This window comes from Octodon degus, unplaced genomic scaffold (assembly GCF_000260255.1).
Source record: "Octodon degus isolate 3935 unplaced genomic scaffold, OctDeg1.0 scaffold00076, whole genome shotgun sequence".
Taxonomy (NCBI): domain Eukaryota; kingdom Metazoa; phylum Chordata; class Mammalia; order Rodentia; family Octodontidae; genus Octodon; species Octodon degus.
In genome coordinates, this window is record NW_004524652.1 from 10492715 (window position 1) to 10517426 (window position 24712).

The 24712-nt window shown below is 55.7% G+C and overlaps 2 protein-coding genes across 12 annotated transcripts in view; one reads left to right on the forward strand and one right to left on the reverse strand.

Moving 5' to 3' along the window:
• The window catches only part of Tpcn1 (two pore segment channel 1), a 51581-nt gene extending 40313 nt beyond the window's left edge, over window positions 1-11268 (forward strand). For all 9 annotated transcript variants that reach the window (XM_023720474.1, XM_023720477.1, XM_023720476.1 and 6 more), the window contains 14 exons: window positions 1508-1552; window positions 3072-3128; window positions 3233-3286; window positions 3724-3796; window positions 4690-4797; window positions 5785-5856; window positions 6137-6226; window positions 6430-6545; window positions 7059-7105; window positions 7519-7587; window positions 7685-7769; window positions 8094-8233; window positions 8396-8476; window positions 9448-11268. In XM_023720474.1, the coding sequence (XP_023576242.1) occupies window positions 1508-1552; window positions 3072-3128; window positions 3233-3286; window positions 3724-3796; window positions 4690-4797; window positions 5785-5856; window positions 6137-6226; window positions 6430-6545; window positions 7059-7105; window positions 7519-7587; window positions 7685-7769; window positions 8094-8233; window positions 8396-8476; window positions 9448-9570 (1160 nt within the window). In that variant the 3' untranslated portion in view covers window positions 9571-11268. The remainder of the gene's footprint in view (window positions 1-1507; window positions 1553-3071; window positions 3129-3232; window positions 3287-3723; window positions 3797-4689; window positions 4798-5784; window positions 5857-6136; window positions 6227-6429; window positions 6546-7058; window positions 7106-7518; window positions 7588-7684; window positions 7770-8093; window positions 8234-8395; window positions 8477-9447) is intronic.
• A 112-nt stretch (window positions 11269-11380) lies between these two features.
• Slc8b1 (solute carrier family 8 member B1) overlaps window positions 11381-24712 on the reverse strand; it is a 23407-nt gene continuing 10075 nt past the window's right edge. Inside the window, exons 3-16 of one of the 3 annotated variants that reach the window (XM_023720481.1) lie at window positions 21497-21643; window positions 21348-21400; window positions 21211-21268; window positions 21003-21108; window positions 20766-20933; window positions 20491-20598; window positions 19927-19986; window positions 19617-19747; window positions 17903-18044; window positions 17324-17445; window positions 15739-15892; window positions 15169-15249; window positions 14023-14087; window positions 11383-12266 (exon numbers count right to left, since the gene is read on the reverse strand). In XM_023720481.1, the coding sequence (XP_023576249.1) occupies window positions 12069-12266; window positions 14023-14087; window positions 15169-15249; window positions 15739-15892; window positions 17324-17445; window positions 17903-18044; window positions 19617-19747; window positions 19927-19986; window positions 20491-20598; window positions 20766-20933; window positions 21003-21108; window positions 21211-21268; window positions 21348-21400; window positions 21497-21643 (1593 nt within the window). In that variant the 3' untranslated portion in view covers window positions 11383-12068. Of the gene's footprint in view, window positions 12267-14022; window positions 14088-14443; window positions 14751-15168; window positions 15250-15738; window positions 15893-17323; window positions 17446-17902; window positions 18045-19616; window positions 19748-19926; window positions 19987-20490; window positions 20599-20765; window positions 20934-21002; window positions 21109-21210; window positions 21269-21347; window positions 21401-21496; window positions 21644-24712 lie in introns of those variants that run through there. The other 2 variants (XM_023720482.1, XM_023720483.1) reach the window with 2 other exon arrangements.

Sequence of the window (24712 nt, forward strand, 5' to 3'; positions counted from 1 at the left end):
TAGAAGAAAATGACCCTCCCCCGCATACACACACGCACAGGGCAACCAGTGTTAATTCTCTAGTGTGCTGCTTTCTGTACCTTTTTTTACTTTTTCTTTTCTTTTCTTTTTTTTTTTTTACTTTTTCTTTTTAAGCCAAGGTCTTGCTATGTAGTCCAGGCCGTTCTTGAACTCATAGTGATCCTCTTGCCTCAGTCTCCCAAGTGCGGGAATTATACGCATATGCCACCAGGCATGCCTTCCTGTGCATTTTTATTTATTATTATTATTATTATTATTATTATTATTATTATTATTTTGCAGAACCGGGGATTGAACTCAGACCCTTGGGCTTGCCAAGGAAGTGCTTATTCCACTGAGCCATCTCCCCAGCCCCCTTCCTGTGTATTTTTTATTTTATTTTATTTTTTTATTTTTTTATTTTTTTTAATTTTTTTTTTAATTTATTTATGTGTGTGTGTGTGTGTGTGTATGGCCAGCTCAGCCCACCAGGGGGCGGGGCTGGCAGGCATGTGGTGCTGGGGGATTGAACCACAGTCCCTGTGCTTTGCTAAGCTTGTTCTAAGTAGGTGCTTTAGACCACTGAGCCATCTCACCAGCCCCCCTGTGTATTTTTAAACAGCAGTAGAATTGTGTTATGCATTCTCTGTAACCTGCCTCTCCACCTAATGTCGTGTTATACCCTCCTCTCTTGGCAGGCCGTGTGGGTAGCAGGCAGGGCCCTTTGCATAACGCACGAACAGTCTGAACTTGGAAGGTTTTCAGTCAGGAGCTCCTGTGGCTTACCCAGCAGTGCCCCTTAGTGCAGTGCTAGTTTTGAAATTCTGCATGGGTATGTGGTCAGCTGCAGGAAATTTCTTGGGCGGAATGTTGGAAAGTTTGGTCTGGGCCGTTACGAACAAGATCAAGATGTTACAATCTCTTCTGTGATTTTTCTCACATCCAGACCCTTGGGCATAGCTGACACCTCATATTCTTCTTATTTATTTTTACTCCATGTTCTTTATTCCTCTCCTGACCTCATTTTCTTTTAGAAACAGGGTCTTGCTGTGCTGCCCACACGAGCCTGATTCCAGGGCCCAAGTGACCCTCCTGCCTCAGCCTCCCAGGACATGGGATAAAGGCGCATCTAGCTCAGCTCATATCCCTTGTTTTGTTTTTTTTCGTTTTTTTGGTACTGGGAATAGAACTCAGGATCTTATACTTGCTAGGCAGACGCTGTGCTGCTGAAGTAGCTTCCTGGCTGTCCCTTGTTCTCTGTGGGCTTTTCCTATCGCCCAGATGGTAGTATGGGGGTACTTTGCTCTGCTCCATGGCGGTACCAGGTCCCTCACTGTCCCCAGGGTAGCTGTATGTCTCATTCAGGCTCCAAGCTGTGGTGTCGGTGTCACTCTAGGCCGTGCTTTGTCACCCCGCCACCAAGCCCGGTTGCCAGATGCATGACGTTTGGTAGGGGATTGTACTCTTGTATGAAATCCTGACTGAAACTTTTCTTCTCTTCAAACAGGAATTAATATCTTGGTGAAGTCCAAGGCCTTCCAGTATTTCATGTGTAAGTGTGAGTTGTCACAGCCGGGCCCTCTCCTCCAGCTCCTGAGCTCTTTGCCCTACTAGATGGTGGGGAAGCCAGACTTGAGGCCTAGGTCACGTTTTTTTGACTTTGTACTGTAGAAAATGGCAGGCATGGGCTGAGGGTGTGGTGTGGTGGTAGAGCTGGTGCCTTAGAGTGGGAGGCCCTGGGTCAGTGTCACTGCCTCCCACAAAGCAGAAGGGAAAAAGTCCCATGTCTGAAAGTGGAGGGAAGATTGTCTTGCAGACACAGTGCCCAGCACCAGGTCCAGCGGCTGTCGTCTCACGGGCGGCCCTTCCAGCCCCTCGTGACCCTGCTGTCATGGGAGCCTGGGCAGCAAATCCAGAGCCTGGCGTGTGATTGCTGATTTGTACCTAAGTCCGCTTTCACGTGTATGCTCCTCCTCTGCCCTTCCTCCCTCGTGGCGTACCCAGCTGAGGGAGCAGCAGTGTCCCCTGTCTCGTGGAGCTTGTCCCATGGAACTCTCTTCTTGAAATCTAGTGATTACATTGGCTGACACTGTCGGACACACTGGCCATGGGTGGCTGTTTGCAGTTAAGCTAATTAAAAGAAAAACATTCAGTCCCTCGTTGCTTTTCGAGTGCCCGTGGCCACAGGTGACCAGTGCCTCCCAGAGTCAGTGCTTGCCTGGGTAAGGGCTGATCTGGAGGCTCAGCCGGCTGCCCCCTCCCCAGGGCCCGGCACGCTCAGGCTGGGAATGGTGTTTGGAGACCATGACCTGAGGGGCTAGGGCACTCGCTGCTGCGGGTTGGTTATCGTGTCTTGTGTCTTTCTGCAGACACGGCTAGGACCTTATCCTTGTAGGATAGCTGTGTTGTGTCTTCTCCTGGATACCTCAGGTTCAGGACTGGGGCTTACCCACCAGTCTGGCGTGTTAAGACCTAGGTTCCCAAGAGCATTAACACAGGTACTTGTTTGCTTTATCGCAGTCTTAGCAATCCCAGGACAACCCCAACAAGGCAATTACTAGGAATGTCACTAGGGATACACCTTTAGGTCACTGTTTTAGGTCATTTGAGTCTGTCTGTTTTTCTTTGATTCTCTCCCCCTCCCTTTTCTTCCCCTCCTGTCCCCTCCCCTCCCCTCCCCTCTCCTCTCTTCTCTCTCTCCCTCTCTGTGGAATAGGACATTTGAGATTTATTTCCTTCCTTCCTTGTACTGGAGGTGGAACCCAGAGCTTTTTGAGCTACATCCCCAGCCAATCTTTTCCTTTTTATTTTGGCCCAGTATCCCACTGACTCACCCAGGCTAGGCTTATACTTAATACTCCTGCCTCAGCCTCCTAGCATGTGGTATGACATCAACCCAGCTATGTTTCCTTTGTTCCAAAGGGAAACTCTGGGTTGATTCAGCTCCCTAGAAAGATCACAAGCAGAAGGGAATACCTGTGAAACAGGCATGTGGGCAGCCCCATCCTCTGCAGGTACAGAATGTCTCCAAACATGCCTGTCCCGCATTGTGGTCTCTTGGTCTCTTTCAGACTTGGTGGTGGCAGTGAATGGGGTGTGGATCCTGGTGGAGACGTTCATGCTGAAAGGTGAAGCATGCACACACGCACACGCACATGCACACACAGGACTGCAGCTGGGTGGAGCCCCTGCACGGCAAGCTGGCCCTCAGCTGCCCCACTCTGTCTTGCAGGTGGGAACTTCTTCCCCAAGCACGTGCCCTGGAGCTACCTCGTCTTTCTCACCAGTGAGTGTCCTGGGGAGGCGGGCATTGCGGGAACCGGGGGTCTCCCCTGTGGAGCTGCAAAGGGAAGACTCACCCCGGTTTGAGCTCTGTGGTTGTCTCTGCCCTCCAGAGTAAGCCCAGGCCAGGTGTGAGGCACCAGCCCTACATGTGACCAACACATGCAGTGCTATTCCTGGGTACCTTGTCAGACTCTTCGCTCCATGTCAGCAGGCACCTCCCTCCCTGCTCCTTGTAGTGCCCAGCACTGAGCCTGGTACAAGGGAGGTGCACAGGAGTCTGCCCTTGCGGCTGGCTGTCCCCAAGAAGGGGGCTGCCGTGTCTGTGTTCTTAAGCGGTTGCCCCATCATCCACTGCACAGGCCAGGCCCTGTCCCGTAGCGCATGCCATCCTCGGGGGGTGGGGGGGTGGACTTGTCTGACCGTCCCTCCTGCCCACAGTCTATGGGGTGGAGCTGTTCCTGAAGGTGGCTGGCCTGGGCCCTGTGGAGTACCTGTCCTCCGGATGGAACCTGTAAGTGACAGCTGTTGGTCCTGCTGCGGGCTGGCACTCTTCTGGCCCCCAGGCCTCTCCCTCATGTGCTGTCTGCCCATCATGGTTCTGATGCCTCATGCGGCCACCCTAGCCTGTTTTCTGGGCAGTGGCCCTGAGGTTGACCATGCTGGCTCAACAGGGGACATTAAACTTGTCCTCCACTAAACCACAGCACCCGGAGAAGGTGCCCGCACGTCCCATGGTTAGCAGTGGTGAGCACCACGCCGCACTTGCCCTGTGGCTGTGAATCACCTGTGAAATCAGGCCCCACCTGAGGCCTGGGTCATGAGAGGAACAGTTACCTATTACCAAAGGGCAGTCTGTGCCTTCCGGTCCAGGTGCCTGGGAGGCTGAGGCAGAAGGATCCCTTAAGCCCAGTAGCTTGAGGCCAACCTGAGCAGCACCGTGAGCCTCTGTCTCAAAAAACTAAAAATAAAAATAGGCTTGAAAATAATGCTTAATGTCAGAGAGCTGCCCAGCACCACATGCAGAAGACCGGCAAGGACACAGTCCCTGTGTGTCGAGACAGCTTCTGTCCTGTTCTGCCGGGGCACCCTGGAGGCCTTGCCCCTTCCAGCAGTGTGCCTGGGGGTTGGGTGGCCCTGGATGACCAGCTGTGTGGGGTGCTTTGGAGCCTGGATCTTGTGTCCTCCCTGCCCTTAGACCAGTGTGACCCTCTGGACTGGCTCTCGGGCATCTGTGCCCCAGGGGTCAGCCCCAAGGCCAGACCCTGAAGCCTGTGCTGTGTTTGGGCCTGGCTCACTACCCCATATTCCTGGGGCAGTGGAACATGCTGTGACTGAGGCTGGCAGAAGTGGTGAGGACGCAGGGTCCTGGGCCGCTGGCCGACTGTGGCTTCTTCCCCGACCCAGGTTTGACTTCTCTGTCACAGCGTTTGCCTTCCTGGGCCTGCTGGCCCTGGCCCTCAACATGGAGCCCTTCTATTTCATCGTGGTCCTGCGTCCCCTGCAGCTGCTGAGGTGATGGCCAGGGCTCAGTGGGGACAGAGGGAGGGTGGGAATCCCTGGGACTGGCCTGGGAGGTGACCCAGGGCTGGAGTCACAGGCGTCACTGCTTTGCAGAGACTGCAGGCATGAGCAGGATGCACAGGCTGCTCCCCACCACCCTGGCTTCTGGCACCCTGACTGGCCACCCCAATGGCTTCGGGAACTCTGCCCATGGGGGGATCCGCAGGGTGAGGACAGTCAGACACCAGAGCATTCAGCTTGACAGGGACCCCTTGCACTTTCTTGGCCCCCTCTGGGGTGGTCCCTCATACAGGTGTCCCTTTCCAGGGAGCCATGAGGAGTCAGCGGGCCCTGAGACTCCCATGGCTCAGCACCTCCTGTCCTCGGGGGCCTGGGTTCTCCACCCAGCCACAGCCCAGCTGCACACACGGTCCTGTCGCCTCCTCCCCTGAAGGCCTTCTTGGCTGGGTCTCTGGGGAAGAGACTACTGGCACGGTGCGCACACTGGTGGCCTGCATGGCCTTCCTCACATGCAGAACCACCCGCTTGTTCGCAGTAAGCTCCTGTAGCTGTGGGCATTGCTGCCTCTTTCCCAGTTGGCCATGCCGTCTAGAGCGTGGCCTCGGCCCTTACTGAGCTGCCTGCCTCATGTGTAAACTAGCAGAGTCGCTGCCACTCTCTTCACCACCTTATAAGGCGCTGTGGGGAAGCTGGGAATGATGATATGCGCCAGTCATTCCAGCCCAGAGAGGCTGAGGCAGGAGGATTGCAAGTTTGGGGCCAACCCATACAATTTAGTGAGATCTCTCCCAGCAGAGAGCTGGGAAATGACTCTGACAGAGTGCTTGCCTGGCATGCGTGAGGCCCAGGCTTTCATCCTCAGTAATGGGCTGCCACCATCCTGTACCACATGCATGAGGCCCTGCAGCCTCTGATGCACAGGTGTGGAAGGCCGGTGGCCTGGGCATCCTCCTTGACCACTGCCCTCCCCTTGGCCAGGCTGTTCAAGCTGAAGAAACGTTACCGCAACGTGCTGGACACCATGTTTGAGCTGCTGCCGCGGATGGCCAGGTACTGCCCAGGCCTGGCTCTGTGAATGTGGCCCAGGAGATGGGTGTTGGGAGGTGTCGGGGCGAGTTTCCCCCACTGCCCCTCCCAGTACCTGTGGGTGGGTGGGGCTGCAGCTCACTCACGGCCCTGTCTCCTGGGGCTCCTACGGAGGTGGGCCACAGGGGGTGAAACTCCACTCGGGGTGTCCACCCTAGAGTCTCCTGCAGATGCCGGGGGTAGGGGTGGTGCGACGGTGACCCACTGTCCTCTGCCCCACTCACACCCCTCTGGCTTCCCCCAGCCTCGGCCTTACGCTGCTCATCTTCTACTACTCCTTCGCCATTGTGGGCATGGAGTTCTTCTGTGGGCTTCTCTACCCCAACTGCTGCAAGTGAGTGGCTGGGGTCCCTAGGAGGCTCTGGACTCGGGCTGTCTCGAGGTGGCGGTGTTGGGTGGATCCCCCAGGCCCCCCTTGGGCAGGACACAGCAGGAGCTAGAGCAGAGCAGGAAGGACCCATGGCCAGGCCTTGCCTAGGTGTCTTCTGCTGAGGAGACAGTGATCTTGTGGTCCCTTCTGCCCCTGACCCCCGCCAGCACCAGCACTGTGGCAGATGCCTACCGCTGGCTTAACCACACTGTGGGCGACAAGACCGTGGTGGAGGAGGGTTACTACTATCTCAACAACTTCGACAACATCCTCAACAGCTTTGGTGAGTGGAGCCTGCCAGTCGCCAAGCGGATGCTGCCAGCCCGCTGCCCTGGTCCCTGCAAAGCCGTGTGAGGCTCTCTGTCCCCAGCCTGTGGCTGGGCCCAGCTGGAGGGTGTGGTCTGTCCTACCAGGGCCTGGGGCCAGCCCTCCCCTCATCTATGTCAGTTGTAGGGGGTGCCGCTCAAGTGCTGCCCCCAACTCAGGCCCCCAGCTCTGCTCTGTCTCCCAATTCCATGGCTAGGCCTCAGGGGCTGGAGGAAAGTGGTCTCCTGAGAGAAGGGAGGAGCCCTCCTGACACCCCACGCCCGCACCCACTCAGGTGGGACAGAAACTTCCCATCCCCCAGCCTGCCCTGGTCCCGCAGGGATGCTGAGGCACAGGGTGTGCCCAGACCTTCCCAGAGCACTCAGCCCAGGTGGCACACAGTGGCCCCATCGCCACGGGCCTGGGAGAGGAGCCAGAGGCCTCGGAGGCCAGTCTATCAGGACATGTCTCTGTCCCCTTCCCTCCGCAGTGACCTTGTTCGAGCTCACGGTTGTCAACAACTGGTACATCATCATGGTGAGGATCTCGGGCCCCTCCCCACAGCCAGAGAGGCCCCCAGTGCATAAAGGTGACACTTCAGTCAGCAAACAGTGCAACAGGCTGAACATGGTGACAAGCTCCAAAGCCCAGCACTTAGGAGGCTGAGGCAGGAGGGTTCCTTGAGCCTGGGACTTGAAGACCAGCCTAGGTGACACAGTCTCTAAAGGGAAGCAGCAACAGCATGGCTTTTGCTGGATCAGACCATGTGTTCTGGCCATAGCCACGCTTTTGGAGGACCTGTTAGACCCCAGGAAGCTGGGCCACTCTGGCTGCCAGCCAGAGGCGCTGAAACAAGCAGTCACTGTGGGCCACAGGTGAAGTGGCCTCGGCAGACAGGGCCAGCATTGCCCGTGCTCCAGCTCACTATTCATGTCCCTGTCCCCTCACAGGAAGGTGTCACCTCACAGACCTCCCACTGGAGCCGCCTGTACTTCATGACCTTTTACATCGTGACTATGGTGGGTCAGGACTGTGTGTCCTTCCTTCTCCTCTTCCTCTTCCTCCAAGTCTTTTGGGGTGCTGGCAAAAGCTACTGACACCTCCTTCCCCTGCCAGGTGGTGATGACCATCATTGTGGCCTTCATCCTGGAGGCCTTTGTCTTCCGAATGAACTACAGCCGCAAGAGCCAGGACTCGGAAGGTGGGGGGGCTCTGTCTATCCGTCGTCGGTCTGCCCGTCTGTCCGCATTCAGTGTCACCTTGATGGCTGGCTGTCGGCTTGGTGGCTGCCTGGTGGTCTGATGGGTCAGCTCCCTGGTGCCTCTGGCAGTTCAGCGTATCTATCCAGCCTTGATTTTCTAACACTGAATGGCAGATAATCCCCTGAGCTCATCTAGCAAGTCAGGCTTGGTGGGGCTGCGAGGAAGCCGCAGCCCCAGACCACGTCCTGCCACCCCTGGGAGGGGAGGGTGACCCCAAGGTGTGGCCACGAGGGTGGCTTTGGAGCTTAGCTCCCTCCTTGCAGTGGATGGTGGTATCACCCTGGAGAAGGAAATCTCCAGGGAGGAGCTATTGGCCATCCTGGAGCTATACCGTGAGGCGCGAGGGGCCTCATCTGATGTCACCCGGCTGCTTGAGACGCTTGCCCACATGGAGAAGTACCAGGTGAGGGGCATAGGCCTGCGGGTCTGCAGCCTCGCTGCCCTCGGGTGACTCCTGCAGGCACGGGCAGGGTGGGAGAGCGCCGTAGCTCCGCACTGAGCCCAGCACAGGCCGGTCCAGGGCCAGCAACAGCCAAGCTCAGCAGCAGCCTCTGCTCTTCTTTAGCAAAATTCCCTGGTGTTTCTGGGGCGGCGGTCAAGGACCAAAAGCGACCTGAGCCTGAAGATGTACCAGGAGGAGATCCAGGTAGGCTGCTCCCCTGGGAGGCCTCAGTCTGCCCCAGTAGACACGGAGGCTCAGGAGACAGGACATTGCTGGGGACACTGCAGGGCATCTGGGACTCAGGGCCAGACCCGCCCAGCCTCATCCCTCTGCCCTGCCCCATGGACCTGGCCCTCCTGCCCAGCACAGCCCCTGGCCCCGTGGCACCTTCTGTCTCGCTCTGACCAAGCTGCAGATGAACATACTACAGCGAGAGTCGGGATGGACCAAGGCAGTGGGGCTCAGCGTCCAGGAGGACGGTGCCCAGGGATAGCGACTGTGCCCGACTTCCCAAAAGGAGTGAGGCCCACTGTGCCCAGGCACTTAGGCTCTGACCATCTGGGGCATTTTTTGAAGAGAAGTGGGAGGTCAGGTGTTTCCTGACGGTCTCCCTGTCTCCATATTGGCCACTGCATCAAGTGCTCAGCCCTCCTAGAGCACCATGTGGCTGGCACTGTGCCTTCCTCACGGGAGGCCACCACTCGGGACCTGCCCGTCTCCCTCTAGGGTTCCCTGTGCCACAGCCGGTTGGGTGTCCTTCCGTCTGGAAGCCTTGTTGCGCTGAGGCAGTGATGACCATGTCTAGTCTTCCTCAGCCTAGTGCTGGGATCACAGGCATGTACCGTCATTCCTGGCTTGAGTTGTTCCTTAAGCTCCAAAGCTCTCTGGTCACCTGGTTACAGAGATTACATGAGCTGGGCATGGTGGTACACACCCGTGATCCCAGCTGCTCAGGAGGCTGAGGCAGGAGATCACAGTTTGAGGCCACCCTAGGCAACATAGGAAGGCCGGCTCAAAATAAGAAAGATGGTATGTGCCAGGCACCCTTGACCAGCAGGTGTGCCGACCTCCAGGTAGAAAGAGGAGGCTCAGGTGCTCCACATTTGGAACCCCCATTTCTGCTCAGTCCGAGCAGGGTGAGCTGTGGCTCTGAGCCTGCTGCACTCTGCCTCCAGGAATGGTACGCAGAACACGCTCGGGAGCAGGAGGCCCAGCGGCAGCACCTCAGCAGCGGTGGCCCTGTGCCCGACACCCAGCAGCCCCCCGGCAGTCGCCAGCGCTCGCAGACGGTCACCTAGCGCCAGCCCACGAAGCCATGTCTTCTATGCAATAACACCGTAGTATTTTCTCCCCACATGTCAGGAGAAATGTGTGAATGCACACTCACATATATGCACATGTTTGTAGAAAGCGGACCGGCAGGTACCGTGCAGTCACCTGGCCCCAGTCTTCCAGATGCCACAGTCGCCTGTCCTTACAGGGGCTGTCCCCACAGGGCCAGGCGGGCCGGGCTTCCAGCTGCTGCTTCCTGGCCCACATCCCCTGAGAACTCCCTGCTAACCCTCCCTGTGATAGCTTGTCACAGGCATATGTCTGACTTTTGGGACAAAACCACTGAGCAGTAAGAAGGAAAGAACTCCCCACCCCAGCAGTATTTCTCAGAAAATAATGTAACAGGATACATGTGCTTTGCGGGAGGAGGGATAGAGCGTGAGGTTATAGACCAGAGTGTGGTCAGGTGCAGGCAGCCAGGGCCAGGCAAGGGGTGCTGTTGACCATTTGAGTCTCGCCTCAGGGGTCTTTCCTGTGCACTTTGGTTTAGCCCTTAAGGCTGGAAATCCTGCCACAGCCTCCTGCAGGACACAAGTGCCAGGTAGAGAAGCCATGGCCTGTTCCTGCCCAGGCCTCCTGCACCAAGTTCTCTTCTGCGATGGGCCTGCCCCTGTGTGTTCTGGGAACAGAGGCAACCACTGCAGGGAGCTTGCTGCAGCTCGGTGGGGACTCCTCCCCTCCAGGTTTCTCCATGGTGGGATTGGTCGTTGCAGGAGGTTTGGGCAGACACCCAACTAACTGAGGGCCCCAGTGCCTCATGGGTAGTCTGTGTAGTGGCTGAGGGTGGACAGGTGGCACAGGGTAGAGGTCAGGGACAACAGCCACCAGAGCCTGGTCCTGGGGAGTAGCCCCAGCCAGTCCCAGCCCCTCCTCCCGGCCACCTCCAGGGTGCACTCTTCCCCCCCAGCAGGGCAAAGCAGATGTCCTAAATTTTTAAGCACAGCCCTTTGGGAAAACACTAGTTCCCAGGGCAGCCAGGAGATGACATGGTCCTCTTCCTCTCTGGAGGACTCAGGAGCTCAGTGGAGCCTGGGCCAGAGCTCTCTTCCCCAGAGAGGGAACCTTATTTGCACATCCAGGTGCCTTTTTGCTTTTGTGTATTGGAATGGGCATTCTGGGAGTGGGCAGGGGCAGCCTCACAAGGGGGCACGGCTCTGCAACTGAGCATCTGGCCTCCAGAGCTGGGGGTGTCTTGGTCCTATTGGGGGTCACTTGGTCGGGACAGGACAGACGCATGGTGACAGCAGGGTTGGCGGGCCAGACCTCAGCCAGTGATGAGCTGTCATCTGACCAGTGACACCAGGTGCCACCCAGGCTGTGTGCTCAAGGGCCCCAGGATGTCATCTAGCTCAGATGCCCCTGTGTCCCCACCTTGTAGCCAGGCAGGACCACTAACCCTCACTGCAGACCCCCGATCACAGCCTGTCCACGGTGACAGGCCACTGCGCCCTCTCCCTGGGCGAAGGCGCTGTGAGAAGGACGGTGTTCAGCCCCTCCCCTCCCCCACCCCAGCCTTACTTCACACCACGCGGACAATCATTTTGTACGCATCGCAGGAGCAAGCCTGTAAGATTTTGTACATTGGTGACTTGCTACCTAGAAACCCACTGCGTCTCTGAATCTCTGGCGTATTAATAATAAAAGCCTGTGCTTTGTAGGCCTTGTGAGTGACTTCCGGTTACGTGCTACAAGCGGCCCGTCATGGCCTCGCTCGCCCCACCTTACCCCTGCCTTCAGTGCATGCTCACCTGGCCCTGTATGGAGCTGTAGGAGTCAGGGCAGCCACTGCCTGTACACTTGAAATACTTCATCTTTATTTAGAAAATGCTGAATCCCTTCAGGGATGGCAGAAGGCAAACAAGAGCTAGGTATTGGAAGGCGGGGACCCTACCCTGCACCCTGAGGTAAGCAGACTCCTGTGCTGCAGCGGGGGACCCTGGGGTCCTGGGCAGAGTCCTAAGGACAGTCGAGAGCCACTGTCCAGTCACGTGGCTGCCCAGCGAGAGGTCTCAGGGCCATTGGGTCCAGCAACATGGATCACTGTCCATCTCCATTCCTTCTGGCTTTCTGAGCATGGCAGCTGCAGGTTCTCAGCGAGGTGGGTCTGCCTGCTTTCCACCTCCTGTACGGATCTAGAGCTCATCCTGAGCCTGCTGTACGAGTCCCCCTGCCTGCCAGGGTCACACGGCCGTCAGCCCGGGGAGGTGCAGGCAGCCAGACACAAGCGAGAGACAGCAGGGCTGACCTCTGTAGCTACCTGCTGCCTGCGTGCATCCAGCAGCCCCAAGCCCCAGCTTCCAGAGGGGCTCAGCCCCATGGGCCTACATCCCCTCCAAGCAGGTCCTCAGCATTGGCGCTGTCTCCTGAGCTGTGGCAGTGAGAGATACTGCAGAAGGCGTCCTGCCCTCCCCTCAGGAGGCCACTGGGACCCCGTCAGTGTCACAACCACATACCAGATTCTCAGTCACACAGTTTTCAGGTGAATCACCCCGAATTCTGTGAGCAGGGCCACAACAAGGAAGGTGGTGTAGAAGAGCAGCAGACAGATGCCGTAGGCCTTGCTCAGCTGGAAGCACTGCAGCGGGACGGTGACCAGGGAGAAGGCTAGGCTGAGCCCCAGGGCGCCAGCCAGCACCCAGCCCAGCAGCCCATCGGGCTCCAGCTGTGGGAGAGAGAGGGCTGCAGCCAGCAGGGTCATGGTGGGGGCACCACCCGCTGCCGCGGGGTCACCCGCTTCCAGACTGGAGCAGCACTGCAGGAGAGCCACCCACCTGTTTGTCACGGAACCACAAGTCCTTGTGTTTTACTTTGAATAGTGGGGGTTGAACTCAGGGCTTCTATACTAAGCTCCACTGCCAGGCCTTTTTGAGAGAGGGTCGTACTGAGCTACCCAAGCTGGTCTGGGGCTTCCATGAAGATGGGGACAAAGGGACAGATGCAGCAAGGCAGGGCAGTTTGCACACTGTTGCATGCAGCGTTCACCTGTCCTGCACGGGGACACCACCCCTCCTTCTAAACCTCACACCAATTCTATCACAAAGACTAGAACACAGGTCCATGCTCTGCCTCTGTTCAGCGTTCACTGTGCTCCAGGCACTGTGTGAAGGCCAACGGCAGCCTGCACTGGTGCCTGCTTGACGGAGCGCCGCTGTCACAGAGCAGACGCTGTGGGCAAAGGGTGCTACACCAACTCCAGGGCCCTACAGTTGGGGGGCTCGAGCAGAGGGGCTGGTAGGTTCCAGGCGGGGACTTCAGTGCTGCATAAATTCATGCCCAGCATGTGTGACTTACTGGGTGTGGTGGGGGCACACCTGCAACCCCGGTATTCAGGAGGTCAAGGCAGGAGGATGGCAAGTTCCATCCAGGCTAGCATGGGCAACTTAGTGAGATTCTCTCTCAAATAAGTAATACAGTTTTTAAAAAGCAAATTGGATTTTTTTGCTAGGCAGTCACCAGAGGCATTCACTGTGTTGGCTCACATCTGTCTTAGGCAATTTAACTGTCAAGGAGCATTTCCTAAACCTGCACTGAGGTGTGGAAATGCACCCGGGGCTCTAAAACCTCACTTGGACCTGCCTTAGGATCCCTAGCGAAAAGAGACCTATTAAGCCCAGGAAGAGTGTAAACAACACGGACAGAAAAAGCAAACTTCTGAAGCTAGTCGTTGTGGGGTGGAGGTTAAGGCCCTTTAATCCCCTCCTCTGTTCAGCCTCTTGGCGAATCATCTCCTCCCCCTTCCCCGCACAGCTAATCCTCGGTATTCAAAGTAAATGCTGTAGCCTAAGGAGGCTTAAAGCCAGCCCGAGTTGGTTGCTTCCCTCCCTTCTTAATTAATTCCTGTCAGTCTGAATTCAACTCCTGCAGAAGGCAAACCCCCACATGTGCAGCCCCTGCCCGGGGCTAGGCACAGCTACAGTGAGTAGGGCCCTGGGTTCAGGCCCCAGCACCAGACAGCAGAGTCCCAGGTGCTGCACTGGAAAAGCATGTGCCCCTGGGACATCCCTAGGTGCTTGAGAGGTCACCTGTCCCTCTAGGGACAGCATTGGGTCTGGGGCCAGCCCGGCCCACACCCCATACTCCATCCATGAGGCCGGGGGATATTAGCCACCTGACTGCACAGGTGAGAAAGCCAGGGCCCAGAGACCCTGACTCGCCCAAGTAACCCAGCAAAGTTTAAAGGATGGGGTCAGGATTTGAACCCAGGGCTTCCTGCCTCATCCAGCTACACAGGAATCCTGGTTTCACTATCAACTTGCAAGAAATACATTTTTTCAACCCTTAGCAAACTATTTTCAACTTTTCTACAAAGCAGACTTGTGTCCCAAGTCCAGACAAGGGCCCTCCCTTGGAGAAGTAAGCAGGACGCGGCCAGAGGAGAGGAGGACAGGGGAGGCTCCTGGGAGGCGCTGGCCACTTACCTTGACCTCGGCGCTGCCCCGGGCCATCTGCAGCAGGCAGCCCAGCCCCACGCCCACCAGCATATCTGCACAGGCTCAGGAAGTTTGTGGAAGCAGCTGCCCTACCCCAGCCATGCCAGGGCTCCTGCCAGCTGGGCTCAGCCTTAAGGCTGGAGTGCCCTGCAAGGAGGAGCCTGGTTCCTTTGCTGTCTGTGCCCACAGCCCAACACCCGAGCTGCCCACTGAGGAGACCAGATCTGGAGGTGGTGCAGTGAGTGCTGAGCATACACTTTGCACCCAGCCCGCAAGGATCAAAATGAGGGGCCAGAAATGCACAGCCGTAATCCCAGCACTTGGAAGGCCAAAGCGGGAGGACCTAGGGCTCCAGGCCAACCTGGGCTGCGTAGTGAGTCTGAAGCCAGCCTCAAATATGGTGGGTGAGATCCTAACACACACGGGTCACCGCCGGCCCTGGAGGCTGCTCAGGGCCCCTCTGTCCCACCCAAGCCCAGTGGAAGGGGAAAGGCCACAGCCTGACAGCAGCACAGATTTCAGCAGGGACCACGCGGCCACAAAAGGCCCCAGCCTGGAGTGGGTTGCAGCAGGTACTGCCATGACTGTCACAGCCCATGGCACAGAACCTGGAGAGTCTGCATCCAGAGCCCTGGGCCTGGCCCCGGCCTGGCTCTCCATGGCTTGCCTACATAGACTGACCTGGTAAACTGCCCTTGGCCCAGGCTAGCAAAGGTCTGCGTTTATAAAGTTTTATAGGAACAGAAACACACCCTTTTATCATGGTACTCCTGTTTGCTTTTGCGTACTGGGAGCTGAACCCAGGGCTCATGGTATGCTACACCCCTGGCTTACTTGGAGTTTTCATTCTGAGACAAGGGCCTCGGTCACTAAATTGCCCAAACTGGGCTTGGACTTGCAGTCTTCTGCCTCAGCTTCCCAGAGTGCAGCAGCAATAGCCACCGTGCACCAAACATATCTGCTAAGAATCCCTGACACTGAGTTTGGTTTTGAGGAAAATTCTGATGTCAAAACTCTCAGCACCTAGCATGGACGGGCACACACACACACACACACACACACACACAGAGCGTCCTGGCTGCCTCCCAACCATAACGCCCACCCTCGGGCCAAGCACAACCCCAGAAAGGATACTGAAGATGATGCCACCGAAGCAGGCCGAGAAGGCCATCCGCGGGTAGCCCTGGCGGGCCAGCGTGAAGTCTGAGAAGGCATCTGCAGGGAAGCAGAGAGCCTTGAGTGCCAGGTGGCTTCCCTGGCCCTCGATCATGCAGTCCACAAACTACAGGCCACCGGACCTGGCACCTGCTGGGGGTAACTCTGGGTGTGGCGCAGTGTACAGCTACCAATGTTTTCACCCATGCCCTACCCACTGCTAGCACCTGTAGCTCCTCTGCAAGAATGAGGGAACCCGGTGCCAAGAGGCGAGCGGAAGGACGGCGAGGACTTGCTCTCCCTGCCCGCTTACCTGGCTGTTCTGGAGCAGTGCACAGCCCGGTCAGCCTTACTTGGCTGCTGGAGCTAGACAAGCGCATGTGTGTGGATGTGCCCACCGCCCCCCATGAATACACCAAGCGTGAGTGTCTCTAAAATGACAGTGGGCACCCGGCACGTGCTGAGGACAGACTGAGCTGTAGCTCTGGCTAGAGCGGAGCGCTGCATCATGCCAGCACCAGCCTAGAGGCCCTCCCGGCCCAGAGTCACCTCCAATGCTGTTCCCCCAGGCCAGCAGCGTGAGCCCCAGGACCGTGTTGCTCAGCTGGAAGACCACACCCAGGGACCGCAAGATGTTCACCACCTCCGTGGCAGCCGCGTTGATCCACAGGGCACTGGTCAGGAAGCCCAGGAAAGCAAAGAGCTGCAGAGGGAGGGAGGGCCTCAGGTGGGACCAGGGCCAGCACTGGGCACAGCCTCAGCTCCTTGTCTGTTAGATGGATACATTTCTTATCCCTCAGGCAGCTGACAGCACAGAATGAGCTAACAGAGGCAATTGGTGCTTGCATATAATATGCGTTCAATTAAAGGTTAGCAGAATGTTGTTTTTTAAAAAATAGGGTCTCACTCATAATTCAGGCTGGCCTTGAAGTCATTATGTAGCCCAGGCTGGCCTTAAACTCACCACAATCCTCCTGCCTTGCATAGATATTCACAGGAGTACTTGTTCCTTTTTATTGATTTTTTATTTTTTGTATTTATGGAAGGGTCTACAGGGTCTCACTACTAGATCAGACTCGTAGTGATCCTCCTGTTTACAGCCTCCCAAGTGCTGGGATTACAGGTGTGTGCCACCACGCCCAGTCTCAATTGCCATCTCAACATGGGTGAGCTCAGTGGTGGAGCAACGGCCTGGTGTGCAGTGCCCTGGGCCCAATCCCAAGCACCCCACCTACCAAAACAGAAAAGGTGCTGGGACTGGGGAGATAGCTTGGCGGTCTAAGCACCTGCCTGGAAAGAGCAAGGATCTGGGTTCGATCCCCAGTCCTGCATGCTGTGCCAGCCCCAGAACCCCAGGCATGCCGTGCAGGCCACCAAAACCAGGCATGGTGGTGCATGCCTATAATCCCAGGGCTGGGGAGGCTGAGACAGAAGGACCACTATGAGTCCAAGCTGCGTCTGGTACCAAACAAATAAATAAGAGTTGAAAGAAAGAAAGAAAGGAAGGAGAGAGAGAGAGAGAGAGAGAGAGAGAGAGAGAGAGAGAGAGAGAGAAAGGGTGTAGGCCGTGGTGGCACATGCCTGTAACCCCAAACCTGAGGCTGAGGCAGGAAGATTGCCTTGAATCTAAGGCCAGCCTGAGTTAATAGATCCTCTATCAAAAAACCCCAAAAGGGGGCCGGGGAGATGGCTCAGTAGGATAAGTGCTTGACTGACAAATGCAAGGATCTAAGTTCAATCCCCAGTTTCGCAAAAAAAAAAAAAAAAGAACGAAGGACTGACCCGTGCTACCATATAGATGAGCCATAAAACATTACCCTAAGTTAAGGAAGCCAGACAGGAAAGGCCACTGGCTGTAGGATTCCATTAACCTGTGCAATCAGAGGGTCCAATCCATACAGATGGAAGGTAGTGCCAGGGGCTGGGTGTCAGCAGGGCAATGGACAAAAACGTCCCGCACTGGCTGCTGTGGGCTGCCGATTCCTCACACATAGTGAAAGGCAGCAAAATGCATGGGGCACACGTTTACCTCCATGACGTAAAGCCCAGAGGCGAGCCCTGAACGGGTAAAAGGCCCTCCACAAGGTTTAGGGACCCTGGCCCAGGTTCCCTCTCATGATCATGGGGTTCTTACCCAGTGGAGCCTGGGGGGGTTCCTGTTGGAGGTGGCAAAAAAGGTCACAGATGCCAGGCCGGTGCCAGCAATTACCACCACAGCCCAGACAGGCAGGAGGCCGCCGATCTCATAGAGGCCATCTGTGGACAGAGAGGGGTAGCACTCTGTGCCCGGGATCCACAGCCCTGGAAGGGACAGGATGGGACCCGTGCCTCTGATGGCTGTGCCCGGGGTTCCCTCTCCCTGCCTGCCGGCTTTGTCTGGCCCTTCGGGGAACTGACATGCCCAGGCCAGACCTCCGAGAGCCAGGAGTCAGGCACAGCAGGGCCAGAGCAGGGGACTCCATGAGGGGCACTGAAAACAGGCTCCAGGGATGTGGCCCAGACCAGGAGAAGCCACACGGCAATGACAGCACCGCATTTCTGTTGTTTCGGTTTGGTTTTTGTGACATCGGGTCTCACTCTGTAGCCCAGAACTTGCTGCGATGCCCCTGACTTGGCCTCCCGAGGGCTGGGATGACATGTGTGTGCACCACACCCCAGTGGCACACACGAAGTGCCTGCCGTGTGCCCCGCTCTGTGCCCCAGAGGAACTCACAGGCCCCCGACTGTAGTGTCAGGACCACGACCAGGGGGCTGACGACCAGGTGCAGACAGTTGAGTGGCCGATTCCAGTTCCGGTCGTCCTTGTCCGGGTCCACGACAGGCACAGTGAGGAGCAACAGGAACTCCACAGGCAGCTGCAGGCGGGCGGGAGGGGGACCTCCTCAGGCCACAGTGCCCTCCCTGTGCTGCGGACAAGGCTATGCACCCCCAAGACGGCAGAGAGCGCAGACCCAGGACGGATCGCCCGCCTCTCTGGCCTCCAAGGCCCCAAGCTCCCCAGCTCGCAGCACTGCTCCTCACGCTGTGACCACTGTGTCCGTCACTGGAGTCACCCCCGCCTTCATCCTCCACCTCCCTTTTTGCTTTTTCTTTTTTGAACTGAGGACTGGAGCTGGACAGTGCTGAACCACGAGCCCGTCCCTTCTTATTTTTTATTTTGAGATGGGGGTCTCAGTAAGTCATTAAGTTGCTCAGGCTGGGCTTGGACTTGGAATCCCCCTGCCTCAGCCTCTGGAGTAGCTGGGGTTACAGGTGTGTACCACTGGGCCAGGTCCTGGTCTCCATCTTCTCCAATGAGGACGCCCTGCTTACACTGAGCCAGCCCAGAAAATCCGGGAGACTATCCTTAATCATATCCTCATGACCCTTAATCATGTCTGAGAAGCCCCTCTGCCGGGCCGGGGGGATAGCTCAGCGGCTTTAGTGCCTGCATGGCAAGTACAAGGTCCTGAGTTCAATCCCTGGTACAAAAAGGAAGGGAGGGAGAGATAGAGGGAGGGAGAGAAGGAGGGAGAGAGGGCGAGCGAGCGAGCGAGAGAGAGAGAGAGAGATCCCTCCAGGTTCTGTTCTGGAGTTGAGGACACAGATGTCTCTGGTGGGGCTGTGGTTTACCCTGCTCATATGCTAATCCTGACAAGCTCTGAAAATCCAGAGAAAGCCCAGGGAGGTTAAGAATCCTGTCCCCAGCCACCTCTGTTTGACTCCACATCCTGTGTATTTAACCAACAACTAAATTAGTAAGGAAGCTGGGTGTGGTGGCACACACCTGCAGTTTCGGCACTATAGAGCTGAGGTAGGAGGATCCCAGTTGCTAAGCCAGAGTGAGGCCCTTTGCCATGGTTTCTCCCACACAGAAAAGAACAGGTGCCTGCCAGCTCCGGGTTGTGACACAGGCTGACCTATACCATGAGCCAGCCTGAACTCTGAGGCACCTTTCCACCTGTTGGCCACGGGAGGAAATAGCTCAGTAAAACAGAACTGGGGATAGTGGTGCACACCTGTAATCCCAGCTCCTCAAGAGGCTGAGGCAAGAGGATCACAAGTTCAAGGTCAACCTGAGCAACTCGGTGAGACTCTTTCTCAAAATAAAAAAAAAAGAAAGAAAGAAAGAAAAAGAAATAGGGATGGAGCTCAGTGGCAGAGCACCATTGGGTTTGATTTCCAATGTTGAAAAAAAAAAAGAAAAAGTCTACATGACAGGGGAGGAATGTTTGTTACCCAGCATCACCGCAGCAATCACTGACTAATACAACCACTTCACAGCACAGCACTGTGCCATGGCTGCCATCTTACAGGGAGGAAACTGAGACCCAAACATGCCCAAGGTCAGTCACAGTGTAGCTAGACCTCCTGTGGGATGCAGGCACAGTCCATGACTGCTCGTGAGGCTGAGGAGCCGGGAGTCTGGCTTCTGGACCCCTTCATACCTTGAGCACCTTGAGGACCCTCCAGGACACTGACTGGCTTCTCCATCTCCGGTAATCCAGGGGATTTAGGGCCCGGGCCAGGGTCTGCAGTGTAGTCTCCTGGTAGGAGAATAGTGGCCGGTACTCGTCACCTGCAAGCATGGACAGGGGTATGGCCAGCTGGCTGCAGGGCACACTCTGCCCTCTGTGTCTCTCTGCTCAGACACCCCTGCCCAGCTGCAGCCAGCTGTGGGGAGAGGTGGGGCCGAGGCAGCCCCATCTTGCCACATCTTTACCCCAGCCCTGCCAGGCGCCAGGACACCGGCCTCACCATAGTCGTAGCTGTTGGTGTTTGAAGACATGTGATCCTCGTCTGAGTCTGACAGCAGCTCTGCAGGAGACAGCAGGAGACCTGGGGGCTCAACGCTGGGCCCCCAGCATGGTGCTGGGAGGGCACTAATTTTGATAAAGGCCTTGTTGTGTATCCCAGGCTGGCCTCAAACTCATAGCAATCCTCCTGCCTCAGCCTTCTGAGTGCCGGGATTATGGACATGTACCTCCACACCTTGCTGGTGTAAATGTTTACGAGTTTGTGGATTTGTACCTGTCTGAGTGTGTTCTGTGCATTATTTGTGGATGTGCACGTGTTGTGTATATCTGCATGTGTAGACTGTACATTTGGGTGTCGTGGGTTTGTTGTGCGTTTGTACAGTTGTATACATATTTGTGTATGTGCATGTATTCCTTCAGCCAAATCACAAGGTGTCCTGTGGGTGGGGGCAGGACCCTGACAGAGGGAGAGGAGGCTGATGGCACAGAGGAGGCTGGGATAGGAAGCCAGCATCGATGCCCCAAGGGTCACACACAGGGGACAGGGCTGCGACGCAGACCTCACCTGGTGTCCCCGGCGTGGAGAAGACCAGGGATCTCCTGCGCTGCCATTGGTAGATCCAGGTGCAGAGGACCACGGTGAGCACATAGAACACGTACAGGCCCAGGCAGGCTGCGTTGAGGGGGTGGTGTCACCCAGCAGCCCATTCCCCACCCCGCCCCTAGGCGCTGGGTCCTGGGGCCCTGTGGTCCCGTGGAGTCTCCAACCCTCTACACAAAGTGCCTCCCTCCCAAGGCTCTGGCCCGGCCCAGAACGTGTGCCCAGCACCCTCTGCTCACCCAGAGCCCAGGCCAGCGTGACCCGACCCAGGTAGAGTGCCATGAAAGTGAGGAACACAGCCGTCATGTAGAAAGCGATGTCCCTGAGAAAGGGCCTGGAGGCAGCCTCGAAAGGGCGCAGGATGGCGATGCCCCCGGCCACCACGGTGGTGACCAGCACGCCGGCACCTGGAGGACAACAGCACATCAGCACCCTGCACCCCGCACCTCCCCCAGCCCCTGCCGGGCCACACGCACCGAACAGAGCCCCGATGGCCAGGCTGGCCGTGCGTGGGTCGGAGAAAGCCACCAGTGCGCTGAAGATGTCAGGGGCGCCATTGCCAAAGGCCAGGAAGGTGACACCATGGGGAGCGTGTCAAGGAGGGGTCCGTGTGGGGCCCCGCGGGGCACGAGCCACCACCCTGCGCCTACCGCCCCGGGGAGGGGACCCCGGGCTGAAGGATACTGCCACGTTGTGGGACAGCTTGAGCGTGGTGGCGATGGCTGACAGGTTGGGACAGAAGCTGTGGAGGAAAAGTAGACAGTGAGGGCTTCCGTAGACATGAGCCCTGCCCCACAACGCCAAACCAGGGGCCAACTCACAACTTGGCTGCGGTGACTCCCAGGACCAGAAACAGGTACAGTAGCCACAGAACCTGGGCGGGGACAGAGAGCGGACAGGTGAGTCCCCGCTGGCCACGTGGCCTGCTCCCGGGCCCCCAGAAGGGACGCACACACGCACGCGCACTCACGTAGAGGGTGATGGCCAGCGGCAGGAGGCGGGGCGAGAAGTGGCAGAAGAGGCCCTCGAGGTAGTCCAGGTAGCCGCCGTAGCTGCGGCAGTCGGGGTTGGAGCGGACGAAGTTGCAGCGGTCAGAGGCGTTGTACACGCTGCGGCACTGTGGAGAAGGGGGAGGGGACAGTAGCGACAGAGTCCCCAGGGACTGCTGGGTCAGGTCCGTGAGAGCAACTGGACAAAATCTTCCCTTCAGCGTATCCCTAAACCCCCTTGCCCTCCTAAGTACTAGCTGCAGTTTTATTTTTAAACAATCTTGTGGCTGGGTGAAGTGGTATGCAGCTACAATCCCAGCCCTTGGGAGGCTGAGGCAGGAGGATCTCTGTGAGTTGGAGTCTAGACCCAACTACACAGTGAAAATTGATCTCAATAAAACCAAAACAGAACAACTCCAACAGCAACAACAGCGTTTGTGGCCAGGGGTGGTGGCTCTTGCCTGCAATCCCAACTACTTGGGAGGCTGAGACAGGAGGATCCGAAAAGTTCAAGGCCAATTTGAACTACATAGTGAGAAACTCTGTCTCAAATAGGGAAAAACAAAAGCCAAACAAAACTTGTGTCTAAAATTAATGCAGGGGGCGCTGGTGAGATGGCTCAGTGGTCTAAAGCACCTACTTAGAACAAGCTTAGCAAAGCACAGGGACCGGGGTTCAATCCCCCAGCACCACATGTCAGCCAGCCCCGCCCCCTGGTGGGCTGAGCTGGCCACACACACACACACACACACACACACACACACATAAATAAGTAAAAAAATTAATAAAGAATATTTTAAAAAATAAAAATAAATAAAATTAATGCAGGGCTGGTGAGATGGCTCAGTGGTCTAAAGCACCTACTTAGAACAAGCTTAGCAAAGCACATGGACCGCGGTTCAATCCCCCAGCACCACATGCCAGCCAGCCCCGCCCCCAGGCGGGCTGAGCTGGCCACACACACACATACACACACACACACGCACACACACAAATAAATAAATAAATTTATTTTAAATAAAATAAAATAAAATAAAATTAATGCAAATAATTCGTTGTACTCAGTTTGTTTCAAAAGAAGTATGAAGATTTTCTTTGATTTTTGTTTGTTTTGCTTTTGGGGATCCAACCCAGGACACTGAACCAGTGTGTTACACCCCTGAGCCTTTTTAAATTTTGAGACAGGGTCTCACTACATCGTTCAGATTTTTAAATTTTAAATCGTTGTTGTTGAGCTGTGTTTTGCAGAGCTTGGTACAAAGCCCAGGGCTTTGTGTGTGTGAGGCAAGGTCTCCACCTCCGAGCTTCCCAGCCCTCGGTCGGGGCCTGCCGTAATCTCTCTCCACTCCTCAGGCTGCCCATCTCCATCAGTTTGAAGTGCATCTTTCCACACATTTCTCAGTTCTATTACATTTGTATATAAACCCTTCTATTCCGTAATCCCAGCACTCTGGAAAGCTGAGAAAGGAGGACCCCAAGTTTGAGCCCAGCCTAGGCACTTAGCAAATTAATAAGACTTTGTCTCAAAATAATAACAATAGCCAAACAGCTCAGTGGATTAAAAGTGCCTGCGAGCAGGCACAGAGGCCAGGGTTTCGATCCCTGGGCCTGCCATGCTGGCCCTGCCCCCAGGGTGCACTGCGATGGCGGACTGGGCATAGTGGCACATGCCTGTAATCCCAGCTCCTGGGAGGCTGTAAACAGGCAGATCACTACGAGCCCAATCTAGTAGTGAGACCCTGAACATCCTGCAGACCTTTCCCTAAAATACAAAAATAATACTAACAGTAAATAAATGCAAATGCTGTAGATGTAGCACAATGCAAAGAAGATGGAAAAGAACACCTCCAGACACACTCAGCAACCTTACTTTTGACAAAGGAGTGAAACACTTTCTCTGGAAGAAAGAAAGCCCGTGTAACAAATGATGCTGGAAAAACTGACTCTCCACAGGCTGAAGGTTAAAACTAGACCCATATCTTTCACCATACACTACACTAAAGTCAAACTGGATCGAAGATCTAAATATTAAAGCAGAAACACTAAATCCGACGGAAAATAGGTAGAACTCTTGAAGACATTAATGTAGATGAAGACTTTATGCACAAAACCCAAATCACACAAGAACTATCACAAAGAATCAACAACTGAGATCGCATCTAATTAAAAATCTTACACAGCCAAAGAAACCACCAAGAGAGTGAAAAGATGACATGCAGCATGGGGACAAGATATGGCAGCGTTCCCCACACAAAGGACTAGTATCTAGAATATATAAAGAACTCAAAAAATAGGGCTCCCCCACATTCAAAGACCCAGTCCAAGAAATGGGCATCTAAAATGAACAGATACTTGTCAGGTGAAGAAGTACAAACAAGGGCTGGCGGTATAGCTCAGCGAACTAAGCGCTTGCTTAGGTAAGCACGGGGGCCAGGGTTCGATCCCTGGCCCCGCTTGCCGTGCTGGCCCCGCCCCTGGGTGCACTGAGCCGAGGTGGAGTCCGAGCGTGGTGGCACACGCCTGTAATCCCAGCACTTGGGAGGCAGAAATCAGGAGGATCACTATGAGTCTGGGCTGTGCAGTGAGATGCTGCATGCACACACATACACACACACACACGTAAAAACAGAAAATGAATGTATGAAAGAATATTCAACATCACTGGTCATTTGAGAGATGAAAGTTAAAACAATGCTGAGCTTCCATCTCACCTCAGAAAGAATGGCTATTATCAGGAAATCAACCAATACCAAATGTTGGCAGGCTATGGGGGAAGAAACGAACAAACCTTTCTCCACTATTGGTTGGAGGGCAGACTGGTGCAACCATTGTGGAAATCAATGCGAAGAGTCCTCAACAAACTTGAGCTACAGATCCCATTCGCCCCAGCTATTCCCCTTCTTGGTATCTTCCCAAAAGAATTAAAAGCATCATATCACAGTGATATTCGCATACTTAACGCAGCACAGTTTGTAACAATCAATCATTTTATTTTTTATTTTTTTGGTGGTACCAGGGATTGAACTCAGGACCCTGCGCTTACCAGGCAGGCGCCTATTCTACTGAGCCGTCTCCCAGCCCTCCAGTCAATCAATGAATAGACAAAGAAGATGTGGAGCATTTTTTAATACAGTGGAGTACTACCCTGCCATAAGAAGGATAAGCTTGAGACATTTCTAACTAAACAGATGCACCTC